At 53.7% G+C, this 16,855-nt stretch overlaps 1 protein-coding gene across 1 annotated transcript; it reads right to left on the reverse strand.

The window, feature by feature from the left end:
• Window positions 1–440: 440 nt before the first annotated feature.
• Window positions 441–14,549, reverse strand: ITGB2 (integrin subunit beta 2). The gene is made up of 16 exons (XM_049806381.1): window positions 14,415–14,549; window positions 7,721–7,787; window positions 7,274–7,362; window positions 6,806–6,989; window positions 6,446–6,616; window positions 5,961–6,202; window positions 5,496–5,651; window positions 5,200–5,295; window positions 4,967–5,056; window positions 4,497–4,637; window positions 4,049–4,233; window positions 3,090–3,334; window positions 2,605–2,824; window positions 2,232–2,437; window positions 1,953–2,119; window positions 441–1,665 (listed from the first exon to the last, which is right to left on the reverse strand). The coding sequence occupies exons 2-16, from the start codon at window positions 7,782–7,784 to the stop codon at window positions 1,600–1,602; spliced, it is 2,322 nt and encodes a 773-aa protein (XP_049662338.1). The 5' UTR covers window positions 7,785–7,787; window positions 14,415–14,549; the 3' UTR covers window positions 441–1,599.
• Between the last annotated feature and the right edge of the window lie 2,306 nt (window positions 14,550–16,855).

Raw genomic sequence — 16,855 nt, forward strand, 5'->3', positions numbered from 1 at the left:
TGAGTTGGGGGTCCTTGACACAAAAATAGCTGCAGGCTGGGATAGTACTGGGGGGAGTATCAGACACACTTTCCTTCTCACCTTGCCCTAGACCCTCACAGTCACTGTTGAAGACAGCAAAATGGCTCAAATTAACCCCTGATCTGATGCGGTACAGCCACTTTTGTTTAAGGTGGTTTACATAGAGCTCCCAGCAGATGGGCAGGGACAAGAACTACTTTGCATCATTTAGTGAGTCATTCTTGGCTTGTAGGGGAGCACCTTTCAGGACACAGATGGCAAATTAGTGTAGAAGACAGTTCGTTCGTTCCTCTGGCCAGCATCTTTCCCAGGCACTGTATCTATGGGAGATGCTGGCAACAATGACAGGATTTTGCTGTAGTTTCTCCAATGAACACTTCAGCTGCTGCCCTTGCACCTGATTCTTAGCAGGACAGATGTATTTACTTTATATATTAACTTTTATTAACATTAAATCTCTTCAGAGAGCAAATGAACATGTGACATAATACAGCTATATGCAAGTTATTCCCAAATTTAAAGCAAATATGGAATTGTACCGCTATTTCACAGGAATGACCCACAACTTAAGAAAAATTAGCTGCTGTGCATGGTTTGGAAAAGTGCTGAGCTGGAGATCCTCACAGTACCGCTTTTGCATGCCAGGCCTTCAGCAAGTCTTGCAGAGCAGGAAAGAGATCTAGCTGTCGGGGTGGTAGAAGCAGCTGTGGCAGAGCTGTGAGCTGCAGGCAATGTTTCACGTGCTCAGTGCCGATGTTTCATAGTACAAACACAGTTGCTCTGTTGCCTCCTAGACATGCAGAGGGCTCAAGGCCTGGCAGAGGTAAGCCAAGCTTGCAGGAGCCCAAGCAGAACCTTGCCCGAGGTAGGTCTGAGAGGAGAGTGACAGCGGAAAGCAGCTGATGATTTGGAAAAAAGATTCAGTGCATGTTCCCTGACTGCTCTTCCTCTCCAGGTGCAGGTGCTTACTAGCCCTTAGGGCCCATCATCTCGCTGCAACCTCCAAAGCAGACCGCCAGCCTGGAGGACCGTCCATGTCCAACTCAGCAGTGAGTGCTTTAGAAACCAGTGCAAACATAGTGGTAGAGACCAGCGCAGCAGGAGAAGGCATGAAGCAGCCTGGGAGCAGATCCTGCTGGAGTAGAAGGGAAATGGCAGTTTTGAAATCCCAGCTCCAAATCAAAGCTGGAAGAACTCTGGGCACTCAGCTGGTTTTGGGGCTTGGTGTCCGAGACTCCTGCCAGAAGGCAAAGTTAGCATCAAGAGCTGAGGCAGCTGGTAACCAGTACAGGAGCTATTGCGTGTGCCCACTGGTGAGACCTGCTCTGCAAAAACAGACGGCAAAGCTGTGTCTGTTCCCTTCTCCCAGCTCCACTAGCCCAACCGTCAAGGGCTGTGCCAGGAGACAGGCGTGGTACAGCCCCTGAGCCAGCGCCTGATGTGCTGGTGGCCTCCTGGAAGAAGGGGACAAACCAACAGGATAAAGAAGAGAAGGTGGGAGCCTTAGTTTGAGATTTTCTTAGCTTGCCGTTTCCTTATTTAACAGTGGATCCTAGCACTGCCGGGCATTGCTCCGCTTCATTGCCCATTAAACCTGGGGTTCACGACTGTGGTGGTGGCACTCTTGAAGAGGGGGTTATCAGCCTGGAGGGAGAGAGGTGAGAGGCCCATGTGGTTGTGCGGTATTGGATTTTCAGCAAAGCATTACCCACCCCGCCCCTCCCAATGTTGACAGTGCAGACAGCATTGGCAGAAGAGCCCACAGGCTGCTTTAGCCCCCTGCAAAACCCAGCCGGGCTGTGAAATCAGCCAGTGGGGAGGGCTCAGGTCTGCCATGGCTGCCTCTGGAGAGGATGTCCCTTCCAGGTGTCCCCAAAACATGTACGTGAACATCCCAGCACACCCCCACCGCTGCGGACAGGCTCTCTTACGTCGTTCCACTTGGCCTTGGACTTCTCCTTCTCGAACCGGCGATATTCCCGGCGGTCAAACAGCTCCGTCAAGAGCCGCCAGATCAGCAGGAGCACCAGGCCGATGAGGGCCACGCCGGCCACGGTGCCGCCCACGATCAGTGCGATGTTTGGAGGCTCTGGGCACTCTGCAGGGCAGACAGATGGCATCCAGCTGCAGCCCCTGGCAAGGCAGTGAGGCCACTGCGGCAGAGCAGGCAGCCTGCCTGCAGAGGGTCAGAAGGAGCAGGGCTGGGGTACCTTTTTCAGGATTGACAGTGACGGTGTAAATCTCCTCACCGTCCTCCTGGACCATGTGGAAGGAGATCCAGCAGTTTTGGGAGTCCTTCTCCCTGCACTGTCTGCTGACCCCCGTCAACTCCTTGGTCACCTGGATGTTAGGACAGGCCTGGGAGCAGTTCTTCTCGAAGGGGCCACTCAGGAACGCCTGGCACTCCACGCAGGAGCTGCAAAACAGGCAGCCACAGCTCACCCCTGCAGGGGCAGAGGCCCTCTCACCTGGCTTTGGCTGTGGCTGGGCTCTGCCCAAGCACAGGCAGGGCTTGCCTGCCCCTGTCTGGGAGGTGGGGGGATCCCCCGCCGCCCCCATGCTGTCTCCGCGCATGTCACTCACATGTATCTGCCACAGGGCGAGGGGCAGCCGGGGCAATCCTGGCAGAAGGGGGGCTGGTACCCGTCCCGGCACTGGCAGCGGTTGCAGTGGCAGGTCCCGCGGTGGCTGCACTCATTGCCGCGGATGTTCAAGCAGCCGTCCGTTGACTTCCTGCACTGGCAGGCGCTGCCCTGGTACCCGGGTATGCACTTGCACTCCCCGCAGTCGCATTTGCCACGGTCTGCAGGGGGAAGACTTTTCAGACCAGGATCCTACAGAGAGCGAGGTCACCGTCCCTCTGCCCGTGCTTGGAGAGCATCACCCACCCTGCACTCTGCATGCCATCCTCCGTGGGATGGTTGAGGAGGTCCTGCAGGTTGGTGCGGTGGGAGCCAGGACCCCCAAACCCACCCGCTTGGGCTTTGGCAGGGAAAGGCAGCATCTCCCATGGGATTTAATTTTCTAAACGGTGGCCCGGTGGAGAACCCGTCATGCAGATGCATCACCTTTGCCACCACAGGGAGAGCCGTTGTGAAACTCGCAGTTCATGTTGTCGCACTCGCAGAAGGTGCCGTAGATCTGCTTGTCAGGCACATCGCTGGTGTGGCAGATGCACTGCCCACACACGCAGTCCCCCAGCCCCGAGCAGATGACCGAGCTATTGTCCTTCCGGCAGCTGCCCTCCAGCTCCTTGCTGGTCTTGCCTTTGGTTTCGCATTCGCAGTTCTTCCCCGTGTAGCCTGAATTGCAGCTGCCGTCAAAGGAGAGGAGCAAGCCCAGGTCAGCGGCCGCAAGAAATGCCATGGGGCATGTGCGGGGCCCAGACGTCAGCCAAAGCAGAGCAAATCTGGGACTGCCTCACCGAAGACCAGCCACGGCATATTGGTGCTAACTCCATGCTGGAGTGGGGTGGCTGACTCGGAGGAAAACTCAGAAACGCTGTTCTTCCCCCAGTGGTATTTACAACACCAAATGGTTGCCTGGAAATTATTGTTATACTTATAATTTCCAAACCCTTGCCAAGGAGATCTGAATATTTCCTGAGGAAACCCAGCCTCTTCCTCTCCCTGTCACTGAGGCATCATGAAGCAAAAACTACATTTAAAGACCTGCATGAACTGCAGCCCAGAAGTGGGATTTTGAGAGATTTCTACAGAAATCAGTGTCTGCTCAATAGGTGGGTTGGTGGATGGTTGGATAGTTGGATGGATGGGTGGATAGCTGGATGGACAGGTGGGTGGGTGGGTGGGTAGATGCCCTTAGGAAAGCAGCAGAGGCTCCACCAACAGAAGAGAGAGCTCATTGTGTCTCCTGCCTCCGTGAACATAGTCCACCTCTCTGAATAAGAAAACTGGTGCAAAGCTGCAGAGCCAAGCCCTTGGCTCAGCCTCATGACCCTCTCCCAGCAGCTCCCCAGCTCTGGCAGCATTTGAAATAAATACTGTTTTGAGAGGACAGCACATACCTGCAGATCCCACAGACAATGATGCCTTTCCCACTGCAGGCAGTTGGGTCAGGTTGCTCGCTGCAGTTGCAGTTGCAGTTGCTATCGAGGTGGACGGTGAGGGTGTCTGTGAAACCCAGCGGCCGGATGGTGAAGGACTGGCTTTTGATGCATTCCTTGGCCGTGACCTTCACTTTGAAGGTGACCTAGAAAGTGCAGAGTGAGAAAGGGAAGGGCCAGAGGCCATCAGGCAGCTTCAGCAATCGGATGGTGGTATCAACCCCACGCTGAGCACATGCACATCCAGCACAATGGAGGATCCCCCCATCCCGCAGCATATTGGACTCTCTTGGCATTAAATTCATGTAAACAGAAAGCCTGAAACAACAGGCTGGGTTCCTGCTGTCAAACAGGATGGGCATCATTAACCTTGCAAACTGCGGGGTGTTCCCGGTACGGGGGAATATACCTCATCATTGATCTTGACATTGTCGCACTCCCCTCTCGCTTCATCCAAGATGACCTTGTCCTTACTGCATATGGAGTCGTATTTGACATCCAGGACGTCTGGCAGGGTGGAGTGGTCCAGGATGATCCGTGAGGAGAGGTTCTGTGGGAAAATGGTGGAGAAAGTGCCATCAGTCCAAGAGGAGACCAGAGCAAGGGGGTGTGGGATTGCAGGTCAGGGCTTCCCTCCAGCCCAGGGGATAGGGGCAGGGAGCACCCCAGGCTGGGGACTCAGCTGCCTGGGGTGGTTCTGGAAAGGCAGAAGCATTGGAGGGGTGGGAACCTCTTGCTTGCTGTGGGCAGAGGGCTTCAACATGTCCTGTACTCAAAGCCCTGGTCCCAGCTGCTCTCTGACAGTGAGGACACGATGGAAACCTTTGCCTGCTCCGAGCCCTGCCAGACAGGTGAAACACAGCCTCCTCCAGCACTTACATTGTAGGCCACCTGGATGAGTTCAATGATGTTGCTGGAGTCCTCATTCAGCTCTCCCACTGCCGACTTTGGGATCATCTCACTGAGTTTCTGCCAACGGAGAGCAAAGAGGTGAGCGGTCCCCCCCGCCATGTGATGGTGGAGCAGGGGGCAGCGGCAGGAGGACACACACAGCTGTTTCTGTCCTCCTGGGGAGGGACAGGAGGCACCTGGACCATCTGAAGTCCCCTTACCTTGTAAACATCCACCATCTTACTGGTGACAGCAAAAATGGGCTGAATGTTGTTTTCGGCAAGTTTCTGGACCAGCTGGCCGACAGACGGGTAGTCCTAGGTGGGGAGAAGGATGCTGCATTGAGTGCCATCTCCCCCACCAGCAGAAGGGTGGACAGTTTGGGTTTCATGGCCAAAATTATGGTGATTATGGTGACCCTGTGGTCTCAGCAATAGGCTTTTTATGTGACTTTTTTTTCTGCCTGGAGGAGCGAGGCTGAGGGTGCAGAGCTGCTGAGCAGCCCCTGGGTACTTACAAACTTGTTGCTCTTTTTGTACATATTGTCCTCCAAGTGGCACTGGCCATCGTTGGGCGTCAGGATGGCCCCAAGCTTGCCGTCACCAGCGAAGTGGAAGCCGTCATCAGTAGCATACACCAGCAAGCGGGTCACATTGCGCCAGCCTATCAAGTCCTGCAAGTGGCACAGAGACCTGTCCCTGAGCGGGGCTGGCAGGACAGTGCCAGCAGGCATGGTACAGCCCTTGCCAAAGTCTCGTGTCCGCCACAGTGTGGGGCAGGGGGCTTGGGGGAGGTGGGTTACAGGAGATCAGAGTCAGGAGGCTCTGGGGTAAGGTGCTCTCTTGTACACTCCCTCCCCAGAGTAACCTGCCCTGCTGCTGAATCAGGACTTATATACAATGGGCTTCCAGAGCCCACCCGAAGAGGGGCAGAGCCACCTCCTGAGGGACAGTCCGTGAGCGAGGCGGATGCAGGGACTCACCCCGCACACCGCTGCCTGCATCATGGCATCCAGCCCCCCCTCGGGGGCATCCAGGTTCCCTGAGATTAACTGCTTCCCCACTTCGCTCTCAAACTTCTTGGCATTGTCAGTCAGCGAGAGGATGTGCTTGAAGGCGAAGGGCGGCTGGCATTTCTTGTCCTTGTTGGGGCAGGGGTTCTGCAGCTTCTCAGGGTGTGTGTTCACAAAGGGCAGCACTGTCTTGTCCACAAAGGAGCCAAACCCTAGGGCATCCAAGACTGCAGCGTCAGGGGCACGAGCAGCAGGGACCAGCAGGCATTGCTGCAGCACACGGCGTGGACAATCTGCTGGCCCCTGTGTACATGTCCACGTCCCTTGTGCTGGCACACTCTCCAGCCTGGCAAAGGACGGGTCACGCTGCTCGCTGCCTGCATCCCACTCCAGCCCTGTGGCTCTTCCCAGCAGCAAACAGCTATGCCGGGGTCTCATGCCAGAGACAGGCTCACCTATGCGGCGAGAAGGGGTGGTACTCTCCAGCGCCCTGAGCAGCTCCCCTCCCAGCTTCTTCACCTTCTCCAGGTCATCCAGCATGGAGTAAGAGAGGTCCATGAGATAGTAGAGATCAATGGGGTACCCCATGGCACGGCGAAACTTCACATCAAATACAGCAGGCTGGCCTGTCAATGGGGATGCTGGGATCAGCTGCTGTGCTGTGGCTCACATCTCACCCCACTGCCCATGCCCCACTGGGATCCTCCACTCTTTTGGAAGAAAAGGGGAGGAAATGCGGGCTGCGACATGCCACTGCATCCCAGGTGAGCCTGGGGGTGAGCAGAAGGGTGTTGGGGATGCCAGGCAGACCATACCTATCCTCAGTTTCAGGTGCACCTCCTGGGGAGTCAGCTGTGTGTCGCTGCTTAAGGGACTGTTCTGTGTTATTGTAATGCTGTTGACTGGAAACTCAATCTCATCGCGCAGGCATCCCCTCTGCTGCAGCTGCTCCATGGTGTCACAGCGGATGGAGTCTGGCTCACCAGCTTTGGTGAAACTCTTCATGTTGCAACATTAGTGGGGAAAAAAAATCAGAGGAGCAGGAAGTGAATGGGCTTGTTACAAGACAACCCAGCTTCCAAACCAGTTCTCCACGGTATTGATGGAGAAAGGAAGGTTGAAGGGTCCTGTCTGTCAGATCCCTCCTGGCCCCATCCACCATGTAGGACATGAAACACTCCCATGATGCAGTCTCCCCCCCTCCACCACAGGCAGAGCCGGGCGGGCAAGATGACCATCCCACTGCCTGTGAGCTGACTGCACAAGAGGCTCTGTGGACCTACCGGCTTCTTGCACCAGGCGCAGCCGGGACCGGACTGGATGCAGTCCTTGCACGTCCCCACCTTGATCTTGGGGCACTCCACGGCAAATGCTGAAACAGAGAGAAGACAGAGTTGATGTGGGGGGCACTGGGGGGAGGCCAGTCTGCAGCAGCGGCAGCCACAGGGTGCTCTGACACCCAGCACCAGGCACCCATGCTGTCCTGAGCCCACCCTGCCTATAAAACCCATGCTGGAGGCCCTGGCAGGGTCCTCAACTGCCTTGCTGTCCCTTAGCTGGGCTGGCTCGAGTTAAGTCCAGATCCCAGGAAATGCAGGATCTGGCCCTTGCACGCATCTCAATGCCATGTTCCCACCGCTGTTGGCCAGCATGTGGGTTCCCTCCCCATGTTTCACTGCCCGCATAATGTGCCGGGAGGAAGGCAGTGAGGAAAGGCAGGTCGGGCTCACCTGTCGTCACCAGCAGCAGCACCCAGGTCACTGCCAGCAGCCAGAGGCAGCAGTCACGGGACATTTTCTGCAAGACAAAAAGCATCCCTGTGACTGCCTGGTGCATGGCAGTCACAGGGAAGGGAGCCCTTGAACCCTACAGAAAGTGGCTGCAGAGGACGGTGGCCCCAGGAGGACATGTCCTTCCCACAGCTGTCCCACTGTGGGCAGAGCCTGAGAGCGTGACCCTGCTGCAGCCCCAGGAGTCGGGCAGCCAGGGCCGGGGCATCCACCCTGGGTGAGCGAGCTGACTCAGGACGGGTCCTTGCGTGGTCTTACAAAAATACATTGGTTTCCAACAAACATAGTTTTTTGACTCAATGTGGAAGTCAGCAGAGCAGGAACTTGCACCATATCGCTACGCATGCAGCTGAACTGCTGCAAAGCTTGATGTAGTATCTATTCAGACTCTTCTACCTATATGATTATACCTATGTAACAGTGGAAAATCTCAAGCACTGCATTTAGTTTTTGCTAGATGTGAGGTGTTTCAGCTTCTGTGTCAAGCTATATTTGGATGGAAATTGGAATAAAAATTAACAAAAGGATTATTTCTATTAATTAACTAGCATGGTGTGATAGATACATGGAAAAGAAAGTCTCTTACTACTTGCTTTACATTTAACTGATTCATCAAGGAAATGAAATATTTCATGTAGTGAATTAATATAAGTTTTCCTGCTGGGGATTTCCAACAAGTGAGGGTTTCCAACATCACGACGTGGGTGACTGACATCCTAGGAGAGCTGCAGTTCCATCTCTGAGGGAAGCAGAGAGGCTGGCTCGCACTGCGTGGTGAGGTCCAGCCTGCCGGTGTGGCAACCATCAGGCTGGCTCTTGCACAATGTGTGGGGTGAGGAAGAAGGACAAGGTGCTGGAGTCAGACCCGCATGGGACGGGGGGGGCCAGGATGTGATGCCGTGGCTGTGGGCTCTGACCCAGGGGCTGGGGAGGTGGCTGCACATTTCTTCTCAGCATGCAGGGAAGGACTCCCAGCACATCATCCAAACCCCACAAGCACTTGCTATCCTCAGTTACACCAGCGTTTTGGAGCATGATAGAGACCCTGTTCTTCACAAGTATGTTCTCACAGTGCTTGTTCTAGCTGCTCGCACTACTCGCTTCTTGCCCCAAAGCACATCTGCTGATGCCAGAAATTTATGCTATCCATAAAGTTGGCTAAATTGCTCTCGGGAAGCAATTTTTCAGTGTTCTTCCTGTGGTATCAGTGAGATCATGTTCATTAACGCCATCTTTTCTCATAAAGCCTTCCTCCCCAGCACAGCTCTGGAGAAAAACCCAACAGAGTAGCAGCCTTGCAACATGGACGCACACGGGGAAGTGAGAAAAGAGGAATTTGTTAAAAGAAGAAAAAGGAATAAGAAAGCACGAAGGAACAACAAACAAAATACCCTTTTTAGCAATATTAGACACAGCATCTGAAAAACAGGTCATTGGTTTTGAAATAGTTCTGATGCTGCTCTAAGCAAGAAAACAACCACTCCCTGGCTCCCGCCAACTTGGCACAGAGGGCCATCACCCCCTTCCGTGAACCTCCTGAATTAACAGCTCAGAGTGAAATGGAAACATGAAAACAAGGGAAACCTTCAAAAGGCACTGAGGCCAGGTTAGTATGTAGGGCTGCTCAGATCCCCTTCTAAGATGTCAGGATGTCCTTTCTTATCTCGGCAGCCTCTGTAAGATACTAGGCAAGCAAAGGATGACACTGGTCAGCCTTGAAAGAAGGTCTGGTCTCCTCCCAAGGGCAGAAAGAAGGTCTAGGTGCATCAGTGGGTGTCATTTCAGTGACATTTCTGCAGTGAGGTTTGGTGTCCAGCTGTAGTATGGACTTGGAGATGTGGCAGGACCGCTAAGGCTGGTTGCCACCATTGCTTATAGCAGGGGTCATCTGGATGTGAGGGTTTGCAACCTTGGGAACCCCAGCCTGCCCTGGAGCCAGCCTCCCCGGCACCACATGACTGCACAGGCAACAAGAGGTACCTCTGTGCTCACTGGTGATACCCTGATGGTGAACTGGCACAGGAGCTCACTCTGCCGTGACTGGCCCAAGACCATCCTATGGTGGGTGGACAGAGCCCTTCTTCACAAAGGTGTCCTCTGCAAGTCCCTCTCCACCACCACAGTCCACCTTGGTAGGTTTTTAAGGGCATCGTTTATCGTCACATCTGCAACACCCCTGCCTGCATGATACGCACTTGCTGTGCTCAGCTGGCCCAACACATTTTTGTCACCTCCAAACTCTGCAAGCACTGTTTGAGCTTGCAGACAACAGGTAAAAACTCTTAAAGTAAAAAAAAAAAGAAAAAAGAAAAATGTCTTAACAGTAAAAGCTCTTATCAAGGCAGGGTGGATACCAGATCCTTGTTGGACCCTCCTGAGTGCACCTTGCTGGGAAAAGATTATGCTCACTCATTTGGGCTATGACACTCTGTGACCGGGATACACCCAGTGACCTGTGCCAGCCCAACCTGAGAGGTCCTCCAAGACCAAAATCGCACTCCAAGTCACAGCTGGGTCCTTCATGATCACATTTGCTGTACTCTTAGCTGTTTTCACACTCTTCATTTGGTATTGATCGCTGCTTGCATCTGCTTTGCTGCACATGTCTAGTTAATTGGTAGTGCCCTGGGGATGCTGAAAATAGTGTGAGCTCATATTTCTGCAACCCCTCCCAAAAACAGGGCCAGGGAAATAGGTTTTTGCCCAGCAAGAGCTGCCACTGCTGGCAGGAGGGAAAAGCGGCTCCCCGCCTTGTTTCCTGTAACACTTAGCTGATTGACAACCTAAATATGCCTGTTTAGGCTCCAGCTCTTTTACAAGCTAGAAGTTCTCACACAGGCTGTGGGGACCAAACCTGCACGCTGGATGACCTCCTGCCATCCCACCTGCCCAATGTTTCCAATGAGTTTGACTCCTGCTGCCATGCCAAGGTGTGGGGCGGCAATGGGGTGGACCGAGGCTCTGCAAGCTCCTCATCCTTGCTGGAGGTTAGAGGTTCCTGCTTATAGGCTCATCTCATAAAATAGAGCAAGTTTCCACTTAAAACCGGATTAAAAAAAGTTCCCAAACCCCAGAAATAAAGCAGGAACCTCAACATACACCCTGCTCTGACTGCTGTGGAGTTTTGTAATGTAGGATTCATTTTGTGGGCTGGATTTGGATGCCTTTCTAACCCCCAAAGTTGTTTCTCTCCCTTGTCATGAGAACGTAAAGCACACCCTGATACTAGGGGAAAGCAGCAGCAGAAAGCTCACCACTTCTTTTCTTCTGCTGTGGAGGGAAGTTATTCACTGGTATGTGGGTGGTTGAGTGTATACGTGACGTAGGGTGACTTTCAAAGAGAACAAATGGAGCTTCTGCTTTTGTCTGCCGCCTTACAGTGTTCAGGGGAGGGGAAAGCAGTTTTTTGGTCTGACTCTCTGCATTAGCAGGGCCCAGACAAAGGCCTCAGTAGCATTTTCTCCAACCCCCTTGACAATGCCTTTGGCTCAGTCCCAGACTTTGCACTGCTACTGCCAGTCCTGGGTGCTCCTCTCCTGAGTGTGCTCTGCCTGGGATGCTGGGATTTTTTCCCCTCTTTTTCATCAATTAGTGCAAGCAGGGGGATGCACATAGTCCATCCTCCTGCCCTGGTGTGAAGGAGCGGAACTGCAGAGCTTTACAACCCCTTCATCATGGGCTGGGGAGCAAGGTGCTGAGACCGAGCATCCTGGTTAGGGGCAGGTCAAGTTGCCGTCAGGCTCTGCTTCCTGGCCAGGGCTGCATGGTGGCATCAGAGGGAGAAGGCTGCACCCTGGGACCAGGGTCCTTCTTGGCCCTGAGCTCTGATCTTCTCATCACATGCCTTGGGCGGCTCCGGACCAGAGCCCTGCTTCATCAGGAGCCCTTTGCAGAAGCCACCAGGGTATTCCACCTGTGGAGCATCTCTTGCCTGCTGTATGTTATATATTTGGCATGGCTCAGGCAGGGCAAGATGCTCATGAAGGGTCTGTGAGCCAGAAAATGTGACGGTGGCCTCAGGGAAGGTGCACAAGGAAAGGGCTGGGTGCTGTCCTGCATGAGGGCAGGGAGCAAAGCTGGAGCACACCAGCCTTTCAGGGCACTGGGCATGCTGGGGGTTGTTAGTGGGATGGAGCAAGCTGCTGTGCAGCATGGAGGAAGAAGTTAGGATTTATAGATAGGGCTGAAGGGGAAGTGTTGATGCTAGCGGCGATCTTGTTGCTATAAATAAGACAAGAGTTCAACAGCAGAGACAGGTCTTGCAGTCTGTTAGCCACAACTCCCCTTTAGTGCTTTGCCAAACATCTGTTTTCTTGAAAAATGGGAGGACGCGCTCTTGTGCCCAGTATCCCAGGAGGACTCCTGTGGGGTTTGCACCATCCGCCTGCAATGGTGAGGTGCCACTAGTGTCAGTGGTCCTGCCTTGGTGCCCCTGGGCACTTTCTCCACGCTCCCAAGCATCCCCGGTGCTGCGTCACCATCATGCTATGACAGAGATGCCGGGTATCACACCCAGCAGTGCTGCTCCTTTCCCCCCTGCTCTGGGTGGCCCCAGACCCCATGCATGGGTGGCAAACGAGAGGAGCGGGATACAGCAAGGACAGGAGAGTGGATGTCACTTGACTTGTGGCCATTTCTTCCATCACTTGGTTGTGGGATGCGGATAGTTCCCATCAAGGCAGGCAGCCGTATCCAGGGCTGCCTGCTGGCTAAGACCCCCTCTGTGCAAAGTATCACAGTCAGTGTCTGTGTATATGTATTTTATATATATATATATATTTGTTTTATATATATATAAATTACAGAAAAAAAAATAAAAATAGAGAAAAGTATTTTTATACACATACACAGAGAGAAAAGAATATACTCCTATGTCCTATTATAGGAACTATGTATAATTTATATGTATTTCCTTCCAGCAGCCTCCAGTGCCCGCAGAGGACAGGTATGTGGGATGAGCACTCTCCCACGTGCACTAAGCCCCTGGCCCGTGGCATCCCTTGGCTCTGAGAGCTGAGGGTCCCTGGGTGCCCGTGGGACCCTCACCCTGCCCTGGGACGGCAGGGGTTTGTGCTGTTGGATCTCCCTGGATCCTGCCTGGGTAGAAGGGGCTGCCCCACCGGCTGTCGTGCCCTGGGTAGCCTCGGATTTTTAAGAGCAGAGAAACCATTTCTTATGTCTCATCTCCAGTGGGCATCACCCCTTGGCTGATCCCAGCAGGGACGCTGTGACGGCTGTGGGTTTGCAGAGACACAGGACAGAGTCCCCAGGGCTGAGCAGGGACCCAGGGACCTGCCCGAGGGCACAGCCCGTCCCCTGGAGCTGGGAGAGCTCATGCTTTGTGGGAGCAAAGGAGGGATCGCCCATCACCACCAGCCCTGCGGTAACTTGAGTATGTCTTTCTCTGAGAAAACAAGTCACCCTGCACTACGCTCTCCAGCATGCTGAGATCGCTTGCGACTGAAACAGCACTGGGATGAGGACAGACAAAAAGTGCAAAACCACCGTGTGAATCAGGATGTCACAGCCACGCCAGCGAAATGCACCGTTTAAGGCCTTCCCACACCTTGCAGAAGCTGCGTACTGGCATCCACGCCGGCTGCACAGTGCAATGCCTCTGCAAGTGTTCATGCCTTCACCTTTCACCTGCCTGGGAGGCTGGGAGCTGGGAAATTGGAAAAAGTGGCATTGGAAAAAGCATTGAAAACAGATGCCAGGCTGCCTTCCCTGACACCTGGGGTATGCCCCACATTTTGTCTGCATCCGAGAGCCACGGGATTTTGCTCTCCCCCAGGTTAGCTTGCCCGCAGCCTCTGCTGCCTTTACTGCCGCCACCAGGCATTTTCTGTGATTTTCAGCAGAGTATTTAGTGTGTACAGCACACAGAGAGATGGTGGAGAAGAGCGAGGGTCTCACCCTCTCTCCCAGCTCTTCTCCCAGGCCCACAGGGGCACAGGGACCCCCAGGAAGGTCCCTGCACCGGCGTGCTGGCGGTGGCACCGCGATGAGCACCCCACCGGCAGCCGTCCCCACCGCTCTCACGCCATGCTGCCGCGCCGGTTCCCTCTACCAGTCTGAGCCATCACACCCTGCAGTTGACGGTGGGCGCTTGTACGGGATCCCACGGGGAAGTGGGGGGGTACCAGGCAAGGAGCCGGTGCAGCCCCCATCCCCGGTGATTGCCCGGTGCTGCCGGTTGAGAGCAGCCAGCACCGCTCTCCCCAGCGCCATGTGTGAGGGTGCAGGGGGAGTACGCTGCACCCCTCTCTGCTCTGCTTTCCAGGCCAATGGGGTGGCGAGGAAGGAGTTGTTGGGGGTCTGACACCCTCCCCCGCAATAACCACCTGCAGTTCCAGGCTTAATCCTACCTCCAAAAGCAAAAAACATTACAGACCAGATAAACCGTCTTTGCAAAGGCTGTGTAGACTGATCGCCGCGCCATGCCACATGCTGCAGGGACACTGTGCCAAGCTCCCTGAAGCCCATCTAAGGACTCAAGCGGCCAGAGGTTAGATGAGAAATTATAAAACAAATTCACTGGAAACACCAGAGCTACGAAACTGCCTTGTTGCCCAGCTGCCTCCCCCCCAGAAAGAGAAACAGAAGCAAAAAAAAATGGAGATGCTGCACTCACCTTGCATTAAGCCCTCTCCTCTGTCCCGTGCTCAGGCTGCGATGAGGATGGTCTCAGCTTCTCAAGCTTGGCTGGGAAAAGCAGCCAGGCATCGGGAGCCTTGCAACGCACCCCAATCCTTCCTTCCTATTTCTGTCTTACAGTTGGCTGGGGCAGAAAGGAGGAAGTCGGAGCAGTGGCTGTGGGAGGGCGTGTTCCCCCCCCAAACCCAACCAGCCCCATTCACGCCGGCCAAAGCCCTGCCAAAGCATCCTGCCCTGCAGGGCTGGAGTGATCTCCTCCCTGGGCTACACTGGGGGGTCTCTAGCCCTCCTGCTGCACACAGGAAAGGGACCCTAGCCAAAACGTGCCCTTTTTGCCCCACTTTTAACCTTTCACAGCACTGCTGGGGGCCAGCCCAGTCCCCCAGTAGGCAAATAAAGCTGGTAGTGGAGGAAACTGGTTCCTTTGGGAGCCATCGGTATTCCCTGGCTGAGGAGAAGATGGGGAGCTGGGTCTCCTCAGACTCTGGGTTGGGGTCTGAAATTTTTGTGTCGGGGCTCACTGCTGGGGTAGCAGGGCCTCCTCGTTTGGCAGAGGATGCCAGCGCTGTTCTCACTGTGGCATAGGTCAGGGCTGTGTGGTTTTTTTAAGCAGCCTTCAAATTTTGTTATGCAGTCTGCAGTAACAGTATTTCCATGAGCAGAGAGGAACCGGCTCCTGGCAACTATCTCTTATGCTCTTTGGGGCACTAAAGTAAAAAAAAAAAAAAAAAAAGTCATTTAGAAAACATACAGGCTTGTAGATTTTTCTTAAAGATAGTTAACGTGAAGCTTTTGTTAATTGCTTTGTAGGTTCCCCTTCCAGCAAGCTAACTTTGAGTGATCATGATGCATTATAAGACACTGATGCAATTCACTTGCTGCTGTCTTACAGTTACGGAGCTGGGTTTATTTTTGCAGCAAGCAAAGAGAATCGCAGTGCTAGCAGCAGATTTGAGCCCTGACGAATGCTCCATGGGTTAGTGTTTTTATAAAAGAAGACAACAGAGCTCTGGCCTGGTTTCATTGCAGCCAGGCACCGGGTGTAGTGAGAAAGCATCATAACAATGCTTGCAGTGGGATGGGAGCATTGGAGCAGCTATTGCCTGGCTGGAGCGGGATACGGTGGGGATGGAGCCCGAGGATGAGCCTGCTGGGAGCTGGGGTGCCCAACCCAGCTTGCTCGGAAAGCCTGGGTGGCTGCAGCTGGACACTGCAGTGCAGCCCCCAACCCTGGAACAGGTGGGCCAGGGTGGATGAAGCTGGGAAAACTTGGTGGGGGCTTCCTGCCAGCATTGCCGGTTGCAGATCTGGGGGAAGGAAGTGTGCTCGAGTAAGATGAACTGTTGTAATTTTTCCTTTTGTATTGCATAAAGCCCTCATTGGGCTGCTCTTTTCTCTTCAGATACTTCGCTGGGTTTGTCAAACTGCTCTGCTCCCACTGACAAAAGGTCAAGGGAAGGGGGTGGGGGAGCTGGGAGCCTCCTGAGCTGGAGCAGCAGGAGCAGAGCGAGTATACCATGGGTCCTTGTAGCCCACAGCTGAAGCTTGCTGGTGTACTCATAGTTCCTCCCGAGCTGTTCCTCATGCCCTCTTGCAGCTTTGGCTTTGAGTGGACATCCACAGCAAAGCACTGTCCCTAGCAATTCCCAGGGGACACTTGACACGTGTGTCCACTTCCAGCATATTAGTGCTAGCCTGGCTATTTAATACCTGTATTAGCCAATGAGTAGTTACTTTTATGCTGTGTCCGTGCTTTCACAACTGCACACGGGACAAGATGTCCAAGCAGAAGCAAACCAGGGCTGGAGCTGGCAGCATTAGGATGCTGGTGTCCAATCTCTGCTGCTCACCTTGCCCTGCAGCCAGCAAAACCCATGCTCCTTCAGTGTGGGCTTCACTTGCATGAGGTTTTAATCTTTGATACTTCCCAGTTTGGGAACAATGTCCTTTTTTTAGAGGATGTCTTTTTGTTTCTACATTTTGTTTCTCCTTGCTGCTGTTTAAGCCTGCTGCAAGCGAAGGGGGTGGGCATCTTTTGGGGACACATACATGCTTAGTCGTAGCATGTATGCTCCCCAACCCGACTGTACACATTTCAAGCTGTTAAACATTCCTTTTCTATTTTCTTTTAACCATCTTTATTTTTATTAGTTCCCTTTTTTATTTTTACTAGAGTGGATTGTGTTGCCCCTGCCAGTGACTGTGGGACAGTTGTGGTTTTTGCAGGATGCTCTTGAGCAGCCGGGGTGGGAAGCAGGGCATCCAGCTGGGCACTCGGAGCAGTTCCTCCCCCGGGTCATTGATTTTGGCGGTCAGAGATGTCATTTCGGTGTTTTGCTCCTAAATGATGATCACCCAGCCTACAGCAGGGTAATGTAAGTTTTCCTGGTGTTATTTTCTATCCCTGATGAACATTAA

This window comes from Accipiter gentilis, chromosome 1 (assembly GCF_929443795.1).
Source record: "Accipiter gentilis chromosome 1, bAccGen1.1, whole genome shotgun sequence".
NCBI classification, from domain to species: domain Eukaryota; kingdom Metazoa; phylum Chordata; class Aves; order Accipitriformes; family Accipitridae; genus Astur; species Astur gentilis.

What these genes read in the sequence shown, in the direction of transcription:
- ITGB2 (XM_049806381.1), bottom strand. Translation starts at nt 7,784, where the DNA reads ATGTCCCGTGACTGCTGCCTCTGGCTGCTGGCAGTGACCTGGGTGCTG. An exon ending in TCATCCAGGTGGCCTACAAT is followed by an intron (nt 4,638 to 4,966) that starts GTAAGTGCTGGA and finishes ATTTTCCCACAG; the next exon opens with AACCTCTCCTCACGGATCAT. An exon ending in ATGTCAAGATCAATGATGAG is followed by an intron (nt 4,234 to 4,496) that starts GTATATTCCCCC and finishes TGCACTTTCTAG; the next exon opens with GTCACCTTCAAAGTGAAGGT.